The 22,453-nt window shown below is 32.6% G+C and overlaps 6 protein-coding genes across 8 annotated transcripts; 4 read left to right on the top strand and 2 right to left on the bottom strand.

The window, feature by feature from the left end:
* Positions 1 to 124: 124 nt before the first annotated feature.
* Positions 125 to 8,604, top strand: Rpn1 (regulatory particle non-ATPase 1). The gene is made up of 18 exons (XM_085195197.1): positions 125 to 311; positions 390 to 446; positions 530 to 748; positions 1,049 to 1,134; positions 1,219 to 1,425; positions 1,700 to 1,858; positions 1,946 to 2,075; positions 2,150 to 2,375; positions 2,651 to 2,884; positions 3,297 to 3,445; positions 4,057 to 4,159; positions 5,298 to 5,464; positions 5,678 to 5,798; positions 6,276 to 6,439; positions 6,839 to 7,023; positions 7,434 to 7,639; positions 7,907 to 8,025; positions 8,336 to 8,604. The coding sequence occupies exons 1-18, from the start codon at positions 237 to 239 to the stop codon at positions 8,528 to 8,530; spliced, it is 2,802 nt and encodes a 933-aa protein (XP_085051323.1). The 5' UTR covers positions 125 to 236; the 3' UTR covers positions 8,531 to 8,604.
* LOC146534003 (PRKR-interacting protein 1 homolog) lies at positions 8,596 to 10,108 on the bottom strand. Its single transcript, XM_085195218.1, has 3 exons — positions 9,691 to 10,108; positions 9,437 to 9,616; positions 8,596 to 8,978 (listed from the first exon to the last, which is right to left on the bottom strand). The coding sequence occupies exons 1-3, from the start codon at positions 9,787 to 9,789 to the stop codon at positions 8,757 to 8,759; spliced, it is 501 nt and encodes a 166-aa protein (XP_085051344.1). The 5' UTR covers positions 9,790 to 10,108; the 3' UTR covers positions 8,596 to 8,756.
* A 330-nt stretch (positions 10,109 to 10,438) lies between these two features.
* On the top strand, positions 10,439 to 13,292 carry Eno (alpha-enolase). The gene is made up of 8 exons (XM_085195209.1): positions 10,439 to 10,600; positions 10,909 to 11,005; positions 11,091 to 11,285; positions 11,369 to 11,621; positions 11,706 to 11,902; positions 11,979 to 12,227; positions 12,311 to 12,462; positions 12,859 to 13,292. The coding sequence occupies exons 2-8, from the start codon at positions 10,934 to 10,936 to the stop codon at positions 13,040 to 13,042; spliced, it is 1,302 nt and encodes a 433-aa protein (XP_085051335.1). The 5' UTR covers positions 10,439 to 10,600; positions 10,909 to 10,933; the 3' UTR covers positions 13,043 to 13,292.
* Positions 13,293 to 13,790: 498 nt separating this feature from the next.
* Positions 13,791 to 14,780, top strand: LOC146534001 (uncharacterized). Its single transcript, XM_085195219.1, has 2 exons — positions 13,791 to 14,018; positions 14,461 to 14,780. The coding sequence occupies exons 1-2, from the start codon at positions 13,896 to 13,898 to the stop codon at positions 14,590 to 14,592; spliced, it is 255 nt and encodes an 84-aa protein (XP_085051345.1). The 5' UTR covers positions 13,791 to 13,895; the 3' UTR covers positions 14,593 to 14,780.
* Positions 14,781 to 15,110: 330 nt separating this feature from the next.
* On the bottom strand, positions 15,111 to 19,015 carry LOC146534000 (uncharacterized). Its single transcript, XM_085195216.1, has 5 exons — positions 18,593 to 19,015; positions 17,708 to 17,858; positions 16,800 to 16,942; positions 15,995 to 16,180; positions 15,111 to 15,388 (listed from the first exon to the last, which is right to left on the bottom strand). The coding sequence occupies exons 1-5, from the start codon at positions 18,783 to 18,785 to the stop codon at positions 15,207 to 15,209; spliced, it is 855 nt and encodes a 284-aa protein (XP_085051342.1). The 5' UTR covers positions 18,786 to 19,015; the 3' UTR covers positions 15,111 to 15,206.
* A 530-nt stretch (positions 19,016 to 19,545) lies between these two features.
* Positions 19,546 to 22,401, top strand: thoc5 (THO complex subunit 5). 3 transcript variants are annotated; one of them, XM_085195204.1, is made up of 6 exons: positions 19,546 to 19,704; positions 19,827 to 19,938; positions 20,014 to 20,151; positions 20,237 to 20,527; positions 20,739 to 21,078; positions 21,157 to 22,401. In XM_085195204.1, exons 2-6 carry the CDS (start codon positions 19,843 to 19,845, stop codon positions 22,365 to 22,367), a joined length of 2,076 nt encoding a protein of 691 aa, XP_085051330.1. In that variant the 5' UTR covers positions 19,546 to 19,704; positions 19,827 to 19,842; the 3' UTR covers positions 22,368 to 22,401. The 3 variants fall into 3 exon arrangements, with proteins under 3 accessions (XP_085051330.1, XP_085051331.1, XP_085051329.1); XM_085195205.1 differs by having other exon boundaries at positions 19,562 to 19,729; XM_085195203.1 differs by having other exon boundaries at positions 19,563 to 19,734.
* The last annotated feature ends 52 nt before the right edge of the window (positions 22,402 to 22,453 follow it).

The raw sequence follows: 22,453 nt of genomic DNA, 5'->3' as shown, positions 1-22,453 counted from the left end.
AATATTTCAATGTACAAAAAAAATTACGTTACGATACCTATCTATCACAGATTAAAGTATGATGATATGATAGTATATTTGTATATTTAAAAAATTATCTGTGCTAAAAAGGCATATTGCATCTGCGGCCTGCGATACAGTGACTTGTCAAATTTTATTAAAACTGCTCATTTGCCGATTCATCGCAAAACTTTTAGAATAATATACCTTTGATAATATTATAATTAAAATAAAAAATGACGGTCAAAAATAAGGCAGAAGAGAGTAAAAAGGAAAAAGCAGATCCAGCACCTGCGCCGAATGATGATTTGGTAGCGCTTTTGTCTGACCATTTTGTATTTTCCAAGATTGTATATATTGATAATGTTTGATATTTTTATATTTTTCAGTCAGAAGAAGATAAACGCCTTCAAGAGGAGCTAAATATGTTGGTTGAGAAACTTACGGTGCGTTTTCTTTCAGGATTAACTAGAACTACTTATACTTTTATTGTACTTTAACTAATATGATTATTGTATTTTAATTTCAGGGTAATGAGGTTGAACTTTATTTACCAGCATTGCAGATGTTAACAAATCTTATAAGAACATCTACAACATCTATGACATCTGTACCAAAACCGTTGAAATTTTTAAGAGAACATTATCCAGCACTGAAGTTGGTATATGAAAAAATTGAAGATGAAAAAACAAAGAAATTTTGCGCTGATGTCGTATCAGTACTTGCTATGGGAGTTAGTGGATCTGTGGTGAGCTAAGAGGATTAGTTTAGCTTAGTTTCACTTTCATATTTTAACTACAAATATACATTATGCCATTCCTTACTGTAATGCAGATTTATTTTTGTCTTTGCTTAATTAAAATCTATTTCATGAATGAGAAGAGGCTTCATAAAATAGAGATGTAAATAGATTTGAGTGATACTTCTAAAAAATTCTTTAATATGAGAATGAAGTCCAAATTGTAAGACTTTCTGCTCTGAACCAAAAAAAAAATTCTGATTTATGTATATACAGTGGTTTTATTAAATATATTTATTTTTTATATAGGATGCTGCTGAAAAAAGAGAATGTTTGAAGTATTGCATGTTAGGAACTATGTCCAATGTAGGTGAATGGGGTCATGAATATGTAAGGTAAGAATTATTAAAACTATTTTATGTATAAGTAATAAAATATTTTCTTTTTAGTGAAAAAATGTTATTTATTTAACTTTTTAGACAACTTGAAGGAGAAATTGCAGAAGAATGGAATATTGAAAACATGAACACATTAATGCCATTGGTCCGTGATGTTATTGCTTTTGATATGCAACATTCTGCTGAAATTCAGGCTTGTGATTTGCTCATGGAGATTGACCGCTTAGATTTGCTTTCTCAGCATATGGACCAGAGTAATTATCCTCGAGTATGCCTATACCTTATAGGGTAAGTTATATGCATATATTTAAAAATTCATATTGTATATGAAATGCATTGCATGCATCACATAAATTGCAGTGACTAATAATAATAAACTATAGATTAGAAGTTTGAGATTTTTGAGTATTCTTGTCACTGGGCTTTGGTGAGTATTTGAATTTAAGGTATCCAAAAGTGTATAATTATAAAGTATATGCAATTAATTAATCTGGTTAAAGAGTGCATAAAATCAAAAAATTATAGTTTCATAAAAAACATATATGTATATTTATATCACAAGGTGCGCAAGCTATGTAGTGGAACCTGAATCAACACAGATTCTGCAAGGAGTTCTTGATACATATTTACGTTTTGGAGAATATCCACGAGCTCTTTTAGTCGCCATGCAATTACATGATAAAGCTAAATGTGAAGAAGTTTTCAATGCCTGTAATGATCTGTAAGTTTGCCAACTTCAATTTACTTCAATTCTAAGGCTGCCATATTTTACTGCCATATTTTTTTTATACAAACATTATTTTTATAGGTTGATAAAAAAGCAACTTTGTTATATGTTGGCCAGACAGTATGTTCCTTTAGAGTTGGAAGATGAAGATTTAAGAACAATTCTTTTAAATGCTCACATAAATGATCATTTTCTTAGCTTAGCCAGAGAGGTAAGATTATTTATAATTGACAAAGAGTACTTTTATACTTATATCAACAAACTACTGTTGGCATTACTTTTTAGCTTGACATAATGGAGCCAAAGACACCTGAGGAAGTTTACAAAACATGGTTAGAGTCAGCTGGTTCTGCCCTCCGTCCATCTTTGTTAGCTGAACACCCGGTTGACTCAGCTCGACAAAATTTGTCAGCTACATTTGTAAATGCATTTGTGAATGCTGGCTTTGGGAGAGATAAGTTAGTTACAACTGAAGATGGCAACAAATGGATGTATAAAAACAAAGATCATGGTATAAAATTATTATTATATTTTCTTATGTATCTTGCATATGTGGGTTAGTACTAAGAAAATGTAAAATATTTATGTCAGTCCATTCCCCCACTGTCTGCTCTTTTTCGAATTATTAAGTGTGAAGATGTGCAAGTTAATACAATTCTTGATCAGTCATGATCTTGATCAGTCATGATAGATCAGATTCATGGGACCCACAAATAATATTTTATTTATGTTAACTTTTGTGAAGTTAAATTTTTTTAGTATATTTAAACATTATGATAATTTTAGGTATGCTATCAGCTGCAGCATCTCTTGGCATGATACATTTGTGGGATGTAGATGGTGGTTTAACCCCCATTGACAAGTATTTATATACTGCTGAGGAACATATAAAAGCAGGAGCATTGTTAGCACTAGGTCTTGTCAACTGTGGAGTGAGAAATGACTGTGATCCAGCCCTTGCCTTGCTATCTGATTATGTTTTACATTCAAGTGCTAATTTGCGAATTGGTAGTGTGTTAGGTAAGTATCTAATAATTCTAAGATAATATTAGATTTTTTGTCAGCTTTACTCTATATCCCACATATAGTAGAGTAGGCAGAGGAAACTTAGTGTTAAGACACTCTATTCTGCACTTTCCACCCAATTTGAAACATTGCATGTATGCTCAGGAACAAGTATTGCACAGACCTGGGCAACCTCTAAAGAGAGTGTAGAGTTCAAAAATCTTAGAAATTTTTTTGTGTAATACAGTATTATCGATGAGTCGTGATCGTCCTGAAGGAAGTCTAAGATTGTCAGGAAAATAATAAAAGTAAGGAAAATTTCAAATCTGTGCAGTCATCTACAGTCTACTTCAGGGCGGCCACAACTCGTCGATTATATGGTAGTGCCCATAAAATAAACCATGATAATCATGTCAAACATCCTCAGGTCTAGGCATAGCTTACGCCGGTACACAACGTCAAGAGGTACTGTCTCACCTCTTACCCGTGTTGGCCGATACCACGGCCCCACCCGAGATCTGTGCGCTGGCAGCCGTCGCCTGCGGCCTCATAGCTGTGGGCTCTTGTAATGGGGATGTAAGTAACTGCACTTGTATTGTTTATTCAATTATCTATAAACATAAAGCCAAGTCATAGTGCAGAGGCAAAAGCGTGCGACTGTAAACGCGTAGGGTCCGATTCCCACTTGATGAAATAAATATTTAATATTTTCATTTGCTCTGGTAACGTGATAAAGCGCGGCGCAACACTCAACGCCTTTAGAATTCTGCGGAAAGTGGGCAACGGAATTAATGGAATAAAACAGAATGTCTTAATACTAGATTCCCAGGTTCCTACCCTGCTATGTGGGGGATATATTGAATAAACTATGAACCTGATATAAAATTATGAGCTTAATAATTATATAATTTCTGTCACTCTACACAATGTGTTTAAATCAAGCTAAAGGTGGAGGATTGAGTGCAGTATACAACATTAAGCTTGAAGCAAAAAAACAAAAATAAACTAAGTGTTCATGTTGATTATATATAACATCGTCGTCAGTTATATATGGATCCTGGAGAACAGTCTTTTACTCGGAAGTTTTCCCTACTTAAACTGTTTAAAAAGAATGAAAATAAATTAAATTATCAATTATTATTAGTCAACACATCACAGTAATTAATTTAAAAACATTACTATTTTAGGTATCTTGCGCTATTATTCAGCGACTCATTGAGGATAACAAAGAACTTCACTCTTCAACTTATGCTAGATTCCTCCACTTAGGACTCGGATTATGTTTCTTAGGTGAGTTATTTATAATATTTAAATTTATTTTAAAAATGTAAGCTATATATAACAATGCTAGATTTAACAAAAACCTTTTGGGTTGGTCTTTAAGAAAGTATTTAGTTCAACAACATTGCTATAAAGTAATTGCTTATTTATTGAATTGGCCAAAACTTTAGTTACCAATGTAAATATATTGAGTTTTACAAACAACTTAGCTTAAGTAAACATAAGTTTTAGATACAAACATAGGCTAAACAAATATAAAGAAATGTTTAAAGATTTCCTCTGTATCCGGACTAGTTGCCTGTATTCCGGTATACAGCGCCCATCCCCACAAGAAAATTTTATAATTAGCCTGTTGAAAAATTATAATTACAAATAGGCTCTGAATGTGACGTGACCTCTCTTTGTGTATTATGAGATTGTGCCTGAGTGAGTGTGAGAGGATGTGTGATTTGATTTTTATTTATTTGTTTTGTGCATGTGTATGTTGTGTGTTTAAATTATAGTGTGAAAGATTTAAGGATATATATGTATATATAAATAAATAGCAATACATTTATTTGTCTTTACAAAGCAGGTTTTCGGTTTCTTCGTAAGAGAGCTCATGTAAAAAATTGAACACCTTTCGTTTGCATGACCCTTTTGTTAAATGATAAACATTTAACATTTTATTTATTTTGTTATAAATGTAAGGACCAATGTAAGGGAAAAAATGCTTAACAAATGAAGTTCTTAAATTACTAGGTAAGTCGCACACCATGTAACTTCGACGCTTAGTTAAAACATTGGGATCAAAAGTTAGCTTAGAATGTTGCTTGAGGATAACATATAGCAGATATAACTGTCTAACGCTTAATACTTCACAATACTGATAAAGTTCATAGGTAGGATATAAGCGTGGTCTAAAAGTTGCGACTTTGAGAATAGTACGTTGCGAAATCTCAAGAATATTTATAGTGGACTTCACAGCTCCACCCCAGGTTGTTATACAATAAGTAAGAAGAGACTGGCACAAGGCATAGTATATTTGTTTCATTGTTGGAAAATCAATTACATGTAAAATGTTAATGTTATGTAAACAAGAATAAAACTCAGATTAGTACAAATAATTGTATAGTTTAAGTGGTTAAAATCTATAATTCATCCACAGGCTGCAAAGAACGCACAGAAGCCACAATGGCGGCCCTAGAAGTACTCCCCGAGCCCCAACAGTCTCTGTGCCAGACGACGTTGTCGATGTGCGCGTACGCGGCCACCGGCGACGTGCTCGTCGTGCAACAGATGTTACATATATGCTCTAAACATTATGAAACTGAGGTATGTATGGATATTTTATTTTATTACTGGACATTTTTGATTTGTAAAAATAAGGCATACTTATTTTAATTAGTTAATGAAAAATTTAATACATAAAATGGGACAAATGCCAACAATTCTTAAAATAATCAATTCAGCAGAAAATAGAAAAACAATTATTACACAACAATTATTCTAAGATTGTAATTGTAGTATGTGCTTGTTTTACTTTAGAATGAGCAATCTTCAGCTGAAGACACAGCATTCAAGAAACAGGACAAGAAAGAATCTAAGGAAAGTAGCAGCGGTAGCAGTAGCAGCTCTGCTGGTGGATCAAAGGATGACAAAAACAAAAGTAAATTTATTTTTATAACGATAATAATGTTAATTGTAGTTGTTTCAATGCAGCAATATAAGTCAAGTTTAATATTGTTAAATAGTCACACTGACTTGTTTATACCTGTGCACCCACGGACAGGCATTTTCTGCCTGGATTTGAAATACTGTGTTGAACATTCAAAGTTTCACTTTGTCTTATTAGAGTGATTTGTAGTTAAATGTGTTAAACTTACAACTGCTTTAATTATCTTTTTTTTTACATTTTTAGTGTTATTCCACTTATGAAAGAAAAATACTCACTAGTAAATGTATAAAAATTTTTAACATAGCGGAATTTGAACCCGCGCCTCTTTAGAAACCGTCCAAAAAGGCGCGGGTTATATGTATTTTAATTATCCTTAAATAATAATTAAACTCAAAATTCTATTCTCTTCTCTTCTATTTTAAAATTCTATTCTTTTTTACCAATTAATATATAAACTAATTATTACAGGCAAATCAAAAGAGAGCAAGAGCAAAGACAAGGAAAAGGAGAAAGAGAAGGAAGCCAACAAGGAGCTGTCGTCGGTACAAGCGGTGGCCACCCTAGGCGTCGCTGTTATTGCACTGGGCGAGGAAACCGGCGCGGAAATGTGCACGCGTATATTTGGACAACTTGTAAGTGAGGTTTATGCTTTATCACGATTTGACGGAATTTATTCATTTATTAATCCCCAACGAACATACAGAGTTTGACCATCAAAATGAATTGCATTTTAATTTCGGTTTTTTTTTGTTTGGAGTGTGGCTTAATCGAGTGTGAATCATCATTCAAAAAAATGGTTCAGTCATTTGAAGATTCTTAACTTCTACATTCTTGTTGTCTGTAAGTCACACATTTGTTGCTAACAAGGGATATATTCTTACAGTAAAATTATATTACAGAGGATAGATAGATACACAATGACTATAAACTAAATGAATTAAATTCTAAGCTACACTGTGTTCTACACAATGACTACTACATTAATAAGTCAATGATGAAATCCAACAATATATAAAACATTTTAAAAACAGGGTCGTTACGGTGAGCCAGCAGTGCGACGCGCGGTGCCGCTCGCCATCGCCCTCTGCTCCATCTCAAACCCACAACTCTCAGTCATCGATGTGCTGAACAAGTACTCGCACGACTCGGACAACGACGTCGCGTACAACGCCATCTTTGCTATGGGCCTGGTTGGCGCTGGTACTAATAATGCTAGGTAATATTTTTAAAACTGTTTTTTATTTTTGTTTCTGTTTTTAATTTAATGTATATATTTTTTCATATATATGTAAGTATTCATCTTGTCATGGCCAAAAACACCCCAGGCAAATATTTTTTTTAATAATGAATAGCATATTTTTGATAAATACAAATACATACTACTACTTTTATTTATATTACTTATCCACATTTACATTTATAAAATTTTACTTCTTTAAATTTATTAAAATCCTTTGTATTTATGATTTTTATTACTATATAAATAATATATTAATAAAAAGCGATTGCTAGTGTTGAGGCCGTCTCATGGCGTTTGATCTATCTTTAAGAATAAAGATTTATTATAAATTAATTATATATGACCAAATTACTTAATACTTCATTAATTCCCCCTACCCACCACAGACTAGCAACAATGCTCCGTGCGCTCGCACTCTACCATGGCAAGTCGCCCGTGCACTTGTTCATGGTGCGTCTGGCGCAGGGGCTGTGCCACGCCGGAAAGGGCACGGTGACGCTGAGCCCCGCGCACGCCGACCGCCGCCTCGTCAACCAGCCCGCACTCGCCGGCCTGCTCGTCGTGCTTACGGCGTTCTTGGATTGCAAGAATAGTAAGTGTTTATTGATATAGTGAATGAATTTTATTTTTTATTTTTTTTAGGTTTAGCAGTGTGTTTGGAAGAAATGTTTGTTGGCCCAAAAGTTGTGATTGTGTCCACAACAGTGTTTGTTATAGTGACACTGTGATTTTGAATAGTTCATTAATTTATAAATATCAGAGAACCCTGTGTGCTTCAGAATATTTTCAAATAATACTTGCTTTCATACTCATACATACATGTACATATGATGTTAATTTATTTTCTCCTGTATTTCAGTTATTTTGGGCAAATCTCACTATCTGTTATATGTGTTAGCAACAGCCATGCAACCACGTTGGCTCGTAACTCTTGATGACAACCTACAGCCACTTAATGTGAGCGTGCGCGTTGGACAGGTGACTATTAAATTATTAACAGTTTAAACAAATTCATTCTAATTTATTACAAAAATAACGTTTATCCTGCACAATGCCAGGGAGGTAGTGTCAAACCTAACATTGACACTCCATTTGGAACTTTAGGAAGGGGCAAACTCAATGCCATGCTTTATATACCAGGGCAGAATAATAAAATCATTTTCATGAGTGGAAATTGAACTCACAATCATGGTACACAATGCTATTATAGTCCAAGAAAAGCTAATTCATTTATATATTGTAATATTTTATAACACAAAAATTTTATTTACTATATTTGTTACTCTAGGCTGTGGATGTTATTGGTAAGGCTGGTACTCCTAAAACAATAGCTGGTTCTCACACTCACACCACACCTGTACTACTATCATTTGGTGAAAGAGCTGAATTAGCAACTGATGAATACATTCCTCTATCCCCTGTTATGGAAGGCTTTGTCATTCTCAAGAAAAATGAGGACAGCGTAATGGCATCAGTTCAATAAACATATTTATAGTATTAATGTTGTAATGAAGTGCATTCAGATTGTAATAATAAAATAATACAAAGTAATAAAAATAAGTCTTTTATTTACAAATGCTCATTGCAAAACCATGAATTTTGATGGATAGTGTGCAGTTGCACTTTGTGTTACACATATTAACAATTGTACATACTATGATTTTTAACTAAGTATTATTATTTAATCCTAAGTTCACTTCAGTTTGCTTTTAATCTTTTACTTTTTCTGTTTTATCTTTATCAGAGTCATCATTATCACTGTCAGATTGAGACAAATCCTCAGAATTATTATTGTCTTGTTTAGGTTTTTTTTCTTTTGATTTGGCTTTTAATTTTTTCTTTAATCTTTTGGCTCTTTTCTTGGCTGTTTTTTCTTCAGCTATTCTTTTATTTTCTTCAATCTTTTTATGATAGTCATCTTCTAGCTTTTCCTACAAAATTTTTTCATGGGTTACTTTTCACAGCAGTGATAATTTTTTTAACATTATATTTGTTAAAAAAATATAGAGATCTAAATAATATTGTACAATAGTATGAACATTCAACCTGTCTGTACAATGGTACAGTATTATTTAGATCTCTTTAATTATATACCTATACCTCATTTTTTTGAATACATCTATTTTATATAAGTGCTATGGTCTTTGCACACCTTTCAAAAACCATAGCATTTGATGCTCCATTCTGTCATCAACCACTTCATGCACATCCTCTAGGGGGTTCTCATACATTTTTTATAACCTTTTGCGCAGATTCATAACTCTGCTTGCTATGCTTCTCGTACCATTCACTCTTGTATCATAAATCTTTATCATTCTTTCTTTTCTCAATATTACAAACCACGTAACACCTTAAAAATTATGTGCACATAATTTTAAATACCAAATACCTTTTCACTTTTTTCCTGAATAAATTTCTGTCTGGCATATTCTTTTCTTCTAAGATGTCTGTAAACATGAAACTCCCCTGAACCTGCTCCTGCACTAGAGCCCATTACATTTCGCACAAAATCTGGTGGAGGTGCCAATGATTTTGATCTCAGAGCCTCTGGTATTATTACTGGTTTGTCCTATAAACAACAAAAAATCATAAGATTAGACTGATTAAGAGAAAATATTAGACTTATAATAGTATAAATATTACCGGATTTTTCATTAGCTTTTCTAATTTCAATCGTTGAATATCTGTTGCATTTTTAATAACCACAGGTTTTTTTTCTTCCGTGGTGTCTTTGTCGCTCATTTTAAGAGTAAGATCAAATTAATTCAATGCAAGGAGAATTGTGGTGAAAATATTTAATAGAGTATATTATGTAAGTTCAAAACTTTATTCAATTTATGCTTGCGGGGAAAATTACAATATTTAGCATAGCAATAATTCAAATTTCGTTGTTGTTGTTCTTTATTTATGGCGTTCAATACAATTCAATTCACATTTCACTGTTTCACAGTTGGTTTCACACTTTTCACAGCTAGTATAGTATATTATTATGTTCCTTGTTTCACAATGTGAGTGTAGAATGTAAATTTCACCACAGATAGATTGACATTTGAGATTGAGACTTGAGTTGTGTCAATTGTCAACTTAAAAGTTAAATTTATTACACCATAACTATGAATATTGCATTATTATTATTTTTTTATATAATTTAATATAATAATATTTTTTTCATAAAATTAGGGATAGTTTATATAAAATATGTATGCCGTTTTCTTTAAAGTCTGTATTTAAGGTTCACATTAAAATATTAAAGGAGAAAGATTTGATAGTTGAAGAATTTCAAATCAATTTTATTTAATAAGAATGTTATATACGTCAATGAACTAAGTTCAGTAAATGAAGTTTCTAAAAACATTTTTTTTTGTAAAAAAAAATCTGTTGTTATCGATAAATGATTTACGATTGAAGTGACTATATGCACAACCCTAATTTCACCTTCCAAAGGTCATACACAATTTATTCTGCTTGCACCGGTGAATCAAATAGCGATTCTTAATTTGCAAATTTACAAAGGTTAAAGAAGTCACACGCAAAACACCTTAATTTTGTTGAGGTGAGTAAAAACGATGTACTGTTAGTTAGTGTTTTCACTACGATTTGTATTGCTTTTTTCAAAGATGGTATTTTCATGTTAGGTAACTTGTTACTTGATCATTATACAAAAAATAGTATAAGGCGAATAGATGTCATAAGCTTAATATCTACTGATATCTAATTCGTAAAATTAAAAGAAAATATTTGTTTTAGATATTCTTTATCTCTTATCGTAGTATACTTATGTTAGATGAGTATCTCCTAGCTTAGCTATCAGCTGTCATAGTTAATATTTAATCAAATATGTAATTCGTCAATTTTTTTTAGCCGGTGTATACTCAATTTTATCAAGATGTCTATCAAGTCAATCAAAGCGCGTCAAATCTTCGACTCCCGCGGTAACCCTACTGTGGAAGTAGATTTAGTGAGTATTACAATAATAAATTATGACATATACTGTTGCTAAAATAAATAAAATTTCCAATAATATCTCTAATGCTTTTTATTAGGTAACCGAGCTAGGACTTTTCCGTGCAGCAGTACCATCTGGAGCATCTACTGGTGTTCATGAAGCTCTAGAGTTAAGAGATAATGTTAAAGGTGAATACCATGGTAAAGGTGTCCTTACTGCTATTAAAAATATTAACTCAATAATTGCTCCAGAATTGTTAAAACAGAACCTTGAAGTAACTCAACAGAAAGAAGTAAGTTATTTTTGTGTTTTTAAAATGTATGTAGGTAAATGAAAATAATAAATAAATAAAATAATATATAATAATAATTTCAGATTGATCAATTCATGCTTGGTCTGGATGGCACCGAAAATAAATCTAAATTGGGAGCAAATGCAATTCTTGGTGTGTCTCTTGCTGTTGCTAAGGCTGGTGCAGCTAAAAAGGGTGTCCCTCTTTACAAACACTTAGCTGACTTGGCTGGCAATAATGATATTGTGTTGCCTGTACCTGCTTTCAATGTAATTAATGGTGGTTCACATGCTGGAAATAAACTTGCCATGCAAGAATTTATGATCTTGCCCACAGGTATGCTCTAAAATATCCTTGCAGCTTGAACAAACAAAAAGAAAACAATATATTGTAATATATATAAAATTAAAATTTCTGCAGGTGCTGCTTCATTCAGTGAAGCAATGCGTATGGGATCTGAAGTATATCATCACCTAAAGAAAATCATTAAGGATAAGTTTGGCTTAGATTCCACAGCTGTTGGTGATGAAGGAGGTTTTGCACCCAACATCCAAAACAACAAAGATGCTTTGTTCCTTATTCAAGATGCCATCAAACAAGCTGGCTATACTGGCAAAGTAAATTTTTAAGATATTTTACATTTTATTTGTAATATATATATGATTTTTACTAAAAAAAATTTCTTTGAAATAGATTGAAATTGGTATGGATGTTGCTGCATCAGAATTCTTCAAGAAAGGCAGTTATGATCTTGATTTCAAAAACCCCAACTCTAACCCAGCTGATTACTTGTCATCTGACAAATTGGCTGAAGTATACTTAGACTTCATTAAGGACTTCCCTATGGTATCCATTGAAGATCCCTTTGACCAGGATGACTGGGCTGCTTGGGCAAATCTTACTTCCCGCACTTCCATCCAGATTGTTGGAGATGATCTAACAGTAAGATAGCTTTTCTTAAATGTTTACTTAAAATCATGTTTCTTTAATTAATTTTGTTTTACAATTGCATTTTATGTACACAGGTGACAAACCCAAAGCGTATTGCAACTGCTGTTGAGAAGAAAGCTTGCAACTGCTTGTTGCTTAAAGTCAATCAAATTGGAAGTGTGACTGAGTCCATTGATGCCCATTTATTGGCTAAGAAGAATGGTTGGGGAACAATGGTCTCTCACAGGTATAACATTATACATTTATGGTTTAAGAAAGACTTAATAATATTTCTCCATAATAGCATCCTAATGGGAATGGAGTGTCTTAACACAAGGTAGGGTAGAAAAAGGGAGCCTGGGCTCTTTTTCTACCCTGCTATACACAGGATAGACAGGGAACCTGGGAGGATTCCGTCTTCCTAGGTTTCCTGTCTATGTGTGCCTGGCCTGGGCTTGGAAGCCTGGGACAGAGGGAAAAACAACACAACATTTGCAATAAATACATATATTGAGTTATTTTTGTGTAAGTCATGTTATTGTTAATAATACTTTTATCATAATATAGTGTTGACCTATGAGATAAGAGACTGAAAGCAAAAAAAATAACATAAATAATGATACAAAGTAATATTCTATTTAAGGTCTGGTGAAACTGAAGATACATTCATTGCTGATTTAGTTGTTGGATTATCTACTGGTCAAATAAAGACTGGTGCCCCATGCCGCTCTGAACGTCTGGCCAAGTACAACCAAATCCTCCGCATTGAGGAAGAACTTGGCGCTGCCGCTAAATACGCCGGCAAGAACTTCCGCAGACCTGTTTAAATATTAAACAAAGCTGCACAATATAACCCTCATTATAGTCAAAATTAGCAATTACTGCAACTTTTTGCAAGTTCTATAATCAATTTCAAAGTAGATTAATTATTTACTGATATATTGAATGTGTTATTGTGGTTTTTAAAGTAAAAACCATACTAGATGTTACCATTTTACCCATGAAATTATCACTATTTTGAGTAAATGTTTGAAAGTGAGTCTTAAGTGAAAGTGAAATTATAATAATTTATTGCAATGCTTTGTTTTTCTTTACCTTTCTTCCACTCTGCTATCAGAACGAGGATATGAAAATATTAAAGACATGTATATCTTATTTCCGCGAATGGGAATCGAACCAACAACTTATCGCGTTTACGCTCGCTTGTGCTCCTGCGCAGTAACTCGCCTAGCTGAAGCCAGCAAACCACCATAACATTTCTTTAAAGGGTTCTAATTTTTGTTTAACAATTTTAAAACTACATTTTATTTAAGTAGGTATATAATAAAACTCTAGACAAGGAAAAATTATTTAATATATATAGAAAAAAACCTGGGAAGGTCCTTACTAGGTCATCGAGCTGGGAATGCACAAAAGGTTAGCCTTATATGTATTATACAGTTATTTAGAAAAACATCGATATATTTTAGTAATTTATAACAAGCTAAGATACAGCTTTTGTCTTAGTGATATCTGTATCGCAAAATTAGACATTTGAAAGACGTCTTGTGTTAAATTTGACATTAGTGGTTTTAGTTGACATTGACAATTTTCTTTACTGTTCACACTTACTAGATATTGCATAAAAATTTTAGTCAGCTGTTTATTAAATATAATTTTCATTACATTTATTCTTTAAACATGGTCCGAATTACAGCAGTACTTTCTAGAGTTCCTGTTATCAAATTTAGGAAGGGAATGGGTTCGGCCAGTGCTCCCGCTGCACATTCTGCCTCAGCCAGTGCTAGTGCTCCATCCCAGGCAGTAATATCATCTTAAACTCTTACATTTAGCTCAAAATCTGATAGTGATATCAGTAAAAAGTATTACTTGAACAAAATATTGCTCAAAGACATCGCAGAAAATAGAAAATTGTCACGTTATTATCATCATGTCAATTTTGTTGATTTGATCGAATTATCTAAGAAATGATTTTTGGTAATTTTCTACAGATTTACCAACCTACTATGGATTTTCTTATATAAACACATCACATGATGGATAGTGGAATATAGTATCCTCACATTAATTAACCCAATCGAAATAAGTTTCTATTATAAATAAAAATATTCGCTCAGTTAGGTGTAAATGCTATATTTTATTTCTAGTTATGCAGCTAGGAACCCCTACCCCAACACCTGTTGGCATCAAATATTTTACAAAATACATATAAGTATTACATTGCTACTTTTGTTTTCTTTTTTAGTCTGTACAAGCTCAACCTGCTGCAGCTATGAGTAGTGCTACTATTTCTGATATGGACCTGCCACTGCGCTACCGGAGACGGCCATTATCTCAGGAAGAGATTGATATGATCAATGGAGGAGGAGTTGTTTAGTGTTGATATATTTTATTTGTAGATTAAGTAGTTTTTATTTAAATAGAGGTTGAATATATTGAATATTTATTGTGTTTAATTTGCTTTATTTATATTATTTAAACATGTTTGTGATGTATGCATCAAGAGTTGACCTTGTTTGAATAAATTAATTATTTTATGTAATTTAAAATAAACAATAATTTTAAGGTATGCTTTTAATTATTGACTGGATTGAGATTAATTACATTTACCATAGAAAATTTGTGTACCTATATACAATTGTAAATTTACTATATCTTACAATTTACTTTATTTTTATCCTTATTAAGTTATTATTCTATTAAACTGATATTTTTTTGCAGAAAAATCCACAAGCTCCTGATTTATTAAAGCCATCTCATACCATGAAAATTCCACGCAATATTTATGTGATATGTGGAAAAAAATCGAAAATGACATTCAAAATTATTGTTAATTAATATAACCATATTTCCAAATTATATAATTTACTATTAAAGACATGTAATTAAAAGATGTTTTGTGTTATAAAAAAATATATGCATTATTTTTTTGGACTATAGTCAACATATAAAATGTATATAACATAAAGTAAACTTATGAAAAGAAATATTCTAATAATATCTAACATTGAGTTTCTCGTTCTGGATGGCCCACACCTGTGCAGCCGGCCCATCGTACACACCATCACTGTTGGTATCAAATTTTAGTAGGCCAAATTTAGCAAATTGATTTTTCCACTGTGAGGACTGGGGCAAATTCAATAAAGCTTCACTTATTGCATGTTTAGTTACATCTGAAACAAAATAATATAAAATATGTCATTGAGGGTGTTGTGGCACAAGCAGGTGACTGTAAACGCGACGGTTGTGGGTTCGATTCCCATTCGAGGAAATAAATTATTATTTCATGCCCCGTGTGGGAATCGAATCCACAACAAGTTATTATTTCTTTAATATTTTCATCCACATTTTGATGACAAGGCAAAACGCGGCGTTGAGTTACACAATGCTTTATTCGGCGCAAAAGTGGATAACGGAGTGTCTTAACATCAGTCAGGATTAAGTTTGAAGCCAACGAGAAATAATTTAAAACTGAATGCCATTGTGATTTTTTTTTATATTCAATTTGAGCTCGCCTTCTTTTTTTCCTTCTTCTTTCCCGTATACCTTTAGTGGAGTAGTCAGAAAACGTAGTGTCAAGACATTACGTACTCAACGTCGCAGTGTATCTAACCAAAGCGTGAAATATAAATTATTAATTCTCCCGAGTAGGATCGAACCTCAACCCATCGCTCTTAAAATCCGACGCTGTCCCACTCCGCCAGAACTACGATATTAATAATGGTTATTTTTTTAAATGTTATCTTCGATATGTTGTTTAATGAGTTTTATTTACTTACCCGGCAGCCTTGAATTGACAACAATTGGGTAAGGCGGCAGACGTCCCAATGTTTCCAAAGTAATTATTTCCTTGCCACCGTCTTGCATAAACTTTTTTGAGTATAGGAGCGTTGTTGAATCAACTGCTGCCCATTCAGCTTGTTTAGATAGCACCATTTGCGCCGATGCCAAGTGAGAACCAGATTCTGTAATTAATTTAAATATATGCTTCGATCAATATTTATACATGATGAAATCTCTGCGTCGTAAAATGCGTAATATCTATACTATTACTAAACAATACTAATTTTATTTAAAGTTTAAGAAATATATGGTGGTGATGTAACTGCTGCCAATAAAGTGAAGTTTGTGATAGATTTTTCCATCTAAAATGTTTTAACTCTATTGAAGTAAGTAAGTATATAGTTTTATACCACGGATAATCATAACATTATATTATTTAATTAATTCCAATAATATTATTAAGTGAAACATATTACGTGGAATTTACGGAGACCTCCAGAATTTAAAAAAATGTAAGCAATTTGATTTTAATATGGAGTAAAAGTAATCACCTATACGCGTAAACACAAATCACAAATAAAAATTGCTTGTTATAATATTATTATTTGCTCCATAATAAGTCACAGGCATCAAGCTGAACAAAGAACATTATTTGGTATATCAGAGGCACAACGAATTTAGTCTGCGTTACCGTAATTACTCATATTTGAACGTGATATCTTCATTCGCTACTGTATCTTTAGTAAATATCTTTTATTTATATTAAAATGCTTAAAAACTAATCTAAGGTTGTTTTCATACTTAATAGAGATCCAAAGAACGAAGCGTTTTCCCCTTTTGCCTTTAATGTCTTCAATACAATTTTACTTCCACTCAAGGATTCCTCGTCACTGTATGCAAACGTACAACCTCTCAAATCTAATAAAGTGTTAACGTTGTGAGCCCTGCAATTTGAAATCACTTTTTGTTATTTAACAAATGACAATAATTTCTTACAACTTCACCGAGTGGAACTCGATCGTATAATAAAATAGAAGTTAGAAACACTCGTTATCAGGAAACTTGACATGCTTGATAACAATTAATTTATCTGTATATTTATTTTTAGGATATTAAATACAATTTTTAGGAATACAACACATTGCTTATAGTTTATTGTATTACATAATACATTATTAAATAAAATAAATATTTATTATAAATTATTTATTACTGGCTGTGTACAATACTCAAAGGCATAGGCAGTAGTAAACTAATAGCAGCTACATAAGAAACGTCTTCAATTTTGTTTAGGTCCAAATTCTTAACATTTGAAGGTCTTTACAATTTTTAAATATCTTTGGTCTTCCACAGGAGGGAAATGAATATATGCAGTTCATTCAAATCGATAGGGATGGAATGCACAACCATCCTTTGTCAGCAGTCCAAGGCCTTAAATTTAACTTAATGATAATAGTAAATACACCTTTGTGGCGCAGTGGAACAGTACGCCTGACGAAGGCTATGGGTTCAATTGCTATCAATATTTCTCTGATATAAAGGGCATTATTGAGTTAGATCGCTATTCAGCGCCCATAATTTTAAATAGGTCGCAAAGTGATTGAAAAATTTTAAGCTTAAGACTAAGTTCGCTACCTTGTACTGCTAAACACGTAATCGTTTAAAATTAAAAAAAATATATATCTATAAATTTAAAAGAAGTTACTTACTTTTTATCACAGTGTATAATTATATCTGAAAAGTAGCCTGGCCTGTTTTCTACATTCATTTGATGGGCAAACACCGGCGTGACCGGGAGTAGCTCGATGGAGGCATTGTTGGTGTCGCGCAACTTCATGTACGCCGCCGCAGTCATAAAAGCTATGGATATGTTTAAATTAAATATTCGATTTGTTAACAAAAGATTAATGATAAAGGTGCCAAAGAACCACTGTTCTTGGTTTGTAGAAGTTCGGAGTTTATTCCCGCCGAGGATATGTATGTTATAACATTATAAGTGCCAGCTAATTAGTTATACAACCTTTTATTATATATGTAAGTATTACGATAATTTAGGAAACACGGACTTTTTAATTTAAGTTATAGTTATGTCTATATTTACTAATTATTATAAGTCCGCTTCGTTTTAATCTCATGTGGAACAATTGAAGGCACACTGTTGAATTATGTTGTCCCACTGGGTGTGGGGCAGTCGGAAGTTTTCAATCTATATAGGTATACTTATAATAAAATCGTAAGGGATCGGTGTCTGTACAAGGAAGATGTATAAAAAAATAATATTGGTGGCATTTAATATGTGTGTAGAACCAAAAATATTGATTTTTAAAGTTATTGTCTGTTCACGCCATTCCCAGGAACTGCTTAACCGATTCAGATGCAGTTTTCGCTATTGTATTTTGGAAAATTTCGCTTAACATTTAGTATCTGTTTTATTTCAATAGGTTCATAAATAAAAAGGTGTCAATATAAACAATGTTTTTAGATAACTTCATATAAGTAATTCAGATGAAAAAAATAATATTTGTGTTGTACAAGTGGGCGACATGTCGCTAGTTGTATAGAAAATTCTAATAGTAAATACATAAATAACATACCTAAGTCTATTTTATTATTGATAAACGGGTCGGGTCGTCCAGAGAGCGGGCCAGGACTTCGGCTCTCATATTGTAACACCGTGTGACAATCAAGAGCTGTTTCCAAGAGCTCCAAAATTAATTCATACAACTCCACTGGATGTGTCGGACACATATAAGTTATAACACGAAGGTCTTGTTTTTCGCCAGACATTTTATTTTTAATGTGATTTGGAAAGGAATTAAATATGAATAGCTCGTGTCTGCTCAATACAATGATCGAGTTGTTTATAAAATGGAAGTTAATAATTAAATTGTTTACTTATATTTCGATAAGTGATAATAGTAGCACGCTAAGTTCACGATTCTGCCCGCTTTCAACTATCTATAATATTATAGCTGTAAGAGAAGGTAGGTAATGTTATTATGACGCGCAAAGCACGTTTTAGACGCGTGTGCGATATCCTGTTACGTATGTACATGTAGGTGAATGCGCGACACGTATTTACATCTATCGGCTTTGCTTGTGTTGTGTATTATTTTACCAGTTGTATATAGTGTAGCTTACTGTGCTTAGATAATTTTATATAGTTGCCGGCTTGTTTACACCCCTAGGATTGAATCCTAATAAACCATGAAATATGTGTTCAATGAAATATTTTTAAGAGATTTCAAATTTTATAAAAATCGGTGACGATTTAAAGACTTTTCTCTATAAATCGTCACCGATTTTTATAAAATTCGCAATACTATCGATTGGTGTGAACTATCGATTGTCGTGAACTATCGATAGTATCGATACTTTTCTGACTGGAAGTGCGATACTATCGATAATATCGATAGTATATTGCATTTGTCCGATAGTATTGTACCTTTTTGAACTATCGATAGTTTCGATACTATCGATTATAATATCGATAGTCCTTCTATCGGACAACTATCGTTAGAATATCGATAGCCTATCGATAGTCCACTGTCGATGGGCAACACTAATATGTTTCTTTCCTTGATCTGTGGTCTGATTCCCGGTGTTCCCGGGTGAAGCATTTGTTTATGTTTTACTGTTCTTAATTAACCAAAATAACAATTTAAACATTTAATAAATACTTTTTTAATAATATAAATTCTATATGGTGTGTTAAATAAAACAACAAATAAGTATAGTAGATATAATCTTAATATATACACATATTTCATATGTTCTTATTTTTTTTGGTAACATTTTCTCTTCTATCTAAATATGTATATTTTGTAGATATTAGACTACAAAAATGGGTAAGGATGATGTTTCTAACAAGAAAAGACGCAAGATAAATACAAGCTCAACGGCCGATAGTACAAAACATTCACCAATTGAAATATATAAGGTTAGAATTATTTCTACCTAATTTAATTTTATCAAAATACTGTAATTACACGATTGTCTAATATATTTTTTGCAGAAAGTGGTAGAATTTGAGGAATCTGAAGCTCAATTACGTTCAGCAGAAAAGGATGCAGTTTTATTTAAAAAAATATGTCAAGATATAAGGCAGTTATTTGCTGATATTGCTGAATTAAAAGCTAAATCCACAGACGAGGTAAAAGAATATTACAATAATGGATAGGATGATATAATCATTTATATAATTACAATTTTACCCCATTAAATTGATATTCTTTTAGGCAAAAGAAAAAATAAAAGCGAAGAGAATAGAAGCGTCATTGCATCTCGTAGCATTGAAAAAACTTAATCGTTTAGAAAAAGTACGAACACGCGGGGGACGTGATGCATTACATAAAGAGAAACAAAGAGTAGACTCTACTCACTTGTTATTGCAAAATCTCTTGTATGAAGCTGATCATTTAAATAAAGAAGTAACCAAGTGCCTGCAATTTAAATCAAAAGATGAGGAAATTGAATTGGTACCATTAGAAGAATTTTACAGGAATGCTCCGACTGATATTTCACGTTCAGTAAGTAGATTATTGTAAATTTAACAGTTTATAATTTTATTGTTCTTTAATCTGATATGGCTATCATACAGCCATACAAAAGGTGGTATTGATTTTGGCTACAACTCCACGAGTATTAGGTGAAAATTAGTAAATGAAGTGTTTTAACATTAGGATTTCTTTTTTTACTTTGCTTTAAGTAGGATGCAGTGTAAAGCTTATTACATTACAGGAAATTACTAAAACAGATGAGCACCAGCTCCAATTGGCAAGACTTGAATGGGAATTGCGTCAACGAAGAGAACTATCTGGTGCTTGCAGTGAACTGGTGGCATCCAAAGAGAGAGTTGCAGCTGCCATAGCTGCTGCTCGCTCCAGGCTAGATGCATTAGCACCACATTTACGAGATGTGCTGAAAGCTACAAAACCATTGCAAGAATGTTTAGCACTTAGATTAGATGAAAAACGTGATGAATCTAGAGCAGCAGGGCTACTGCCACCACCCTTATTTTTACTTTATGCTAATGCTAGTGCATATTCAGATGCTCTTGGTGCAAAAATCATAACTGTTGGTATGTATGTTATTACATTTTAAAAAGAATTTAGAAATAACATGGTAGTTTTTGTATACATTATTTTAAATATTTTAGGCATCTCTGGAGATGAAGATGAAGCAAAGAGGTTAGAACAGTTAACTCACATTGAAAGTGAATTAATTGTTTCAAATGATTCAGATTCTGACCAAGACAATAATGATGAAGATCAAAGAGATAGCAAGAAAAAGAGACACCACAGAAGTACAAAAATAACAAAAGAAGAGAAAGCCGAAGCTAAAAAGAAGGAAGTACTTAAAAAACATCCATTGAATGTAATAATATGCATTAAAAACTCTGAAGGTACTGCAGTAAACTTAATCTTTTCATATTTGCTTCATCTCAAAATAACAGTTGTTAAGTTTATGATGGAGCATCCTAAGCCTATTACTGGAGTTTCTGCTGCAGATGTATTAAACGCTGATAGCATACTCAATGAATTATATCCAAGCGACAATGGTCATGACTCCCCACACCCAGCTACTGTATACCTCTTGAACTCTGCTGGGATAACTGAAGAATTTCAGCAATTTATTCCAGAAATTGGCAAACCTTACATATGGGCACAAAGAATGTGTGGCTTAGATTTCATGGCAGTTTCAGTAGACGCACAAAAAGCATCTAAAAACATACAACCTTGCCAAAGTCTAAGTGTTGCTAGTGTTGAAAATTTTATTTTCACTTTGAAGAAAAGACTTAGATCTAGAATAGAACTTATGCAGGAGTTGCAAGATCTTGAGTGTGGTAAAATTCTACCAACAAAAGGAGTGTCGTGCCCTATTAGACTATCAGGTTCTCTGACCCAGTGGCAGACAGTTGGGTGGCCTGAATACAGTCAAGCACCATCAACTTCATTTGTAATATCAGAGGGTTTAGTGATAAGTGACAACATGTTATATCGTGCAATTATTACAAGGCAATCAGCTAAACTTGTAGCTCTTGTAGCCATTAGCAATGACTATCCTAAAAAGGCACCTATATTTTCATTAACTTTACATTGGAATGGAACCCATCACACAGGCACTAATGATGATATAAGAGACATAGAAAGGATAATCAATACAGACTTGGCACAAGATGAGAATGTACACTGTACTCTTTCTACACAAATGATGAAATTGCTAACTTGCTTAGATATTCTATTAGAGACTATGGGATCCTCAGAATTTCCCCCAGATAAAGTAATGCTTAACCCTGTCCGTGGACGTAATAGAATGAAACCATATAAGTATTTAAAACAAGGTGTTGGTGTTTTCATTCAATATTGATTATTCTGATAAAATAAATATTTTACATTTACAATGATGTTCTTATTTTCTTAGTTATCGAAATATTTAATTTAAAATAAAGGTCA

Source organism: Heliconius melpomene, chromosome 12 (genome assembly GCF_056956725.1).
Source record: "Heliconius melpomene rosina isolate 202511_hmr_F chromosome 12, ASM5695672v1, whole genome shotgun sequence".
Lineage (NCBI taxonomy): Eukaryota > Metazoa > Arthropoda > Insecta > Lepidoptera > Nymphalidae > Heliconius > Heliconius melpomene.
The sequence above is the reverse complement of the archived record's forward strand: the minus strand, read 5'-3'. Positions and strand labels throughout refer to the sequence as shown.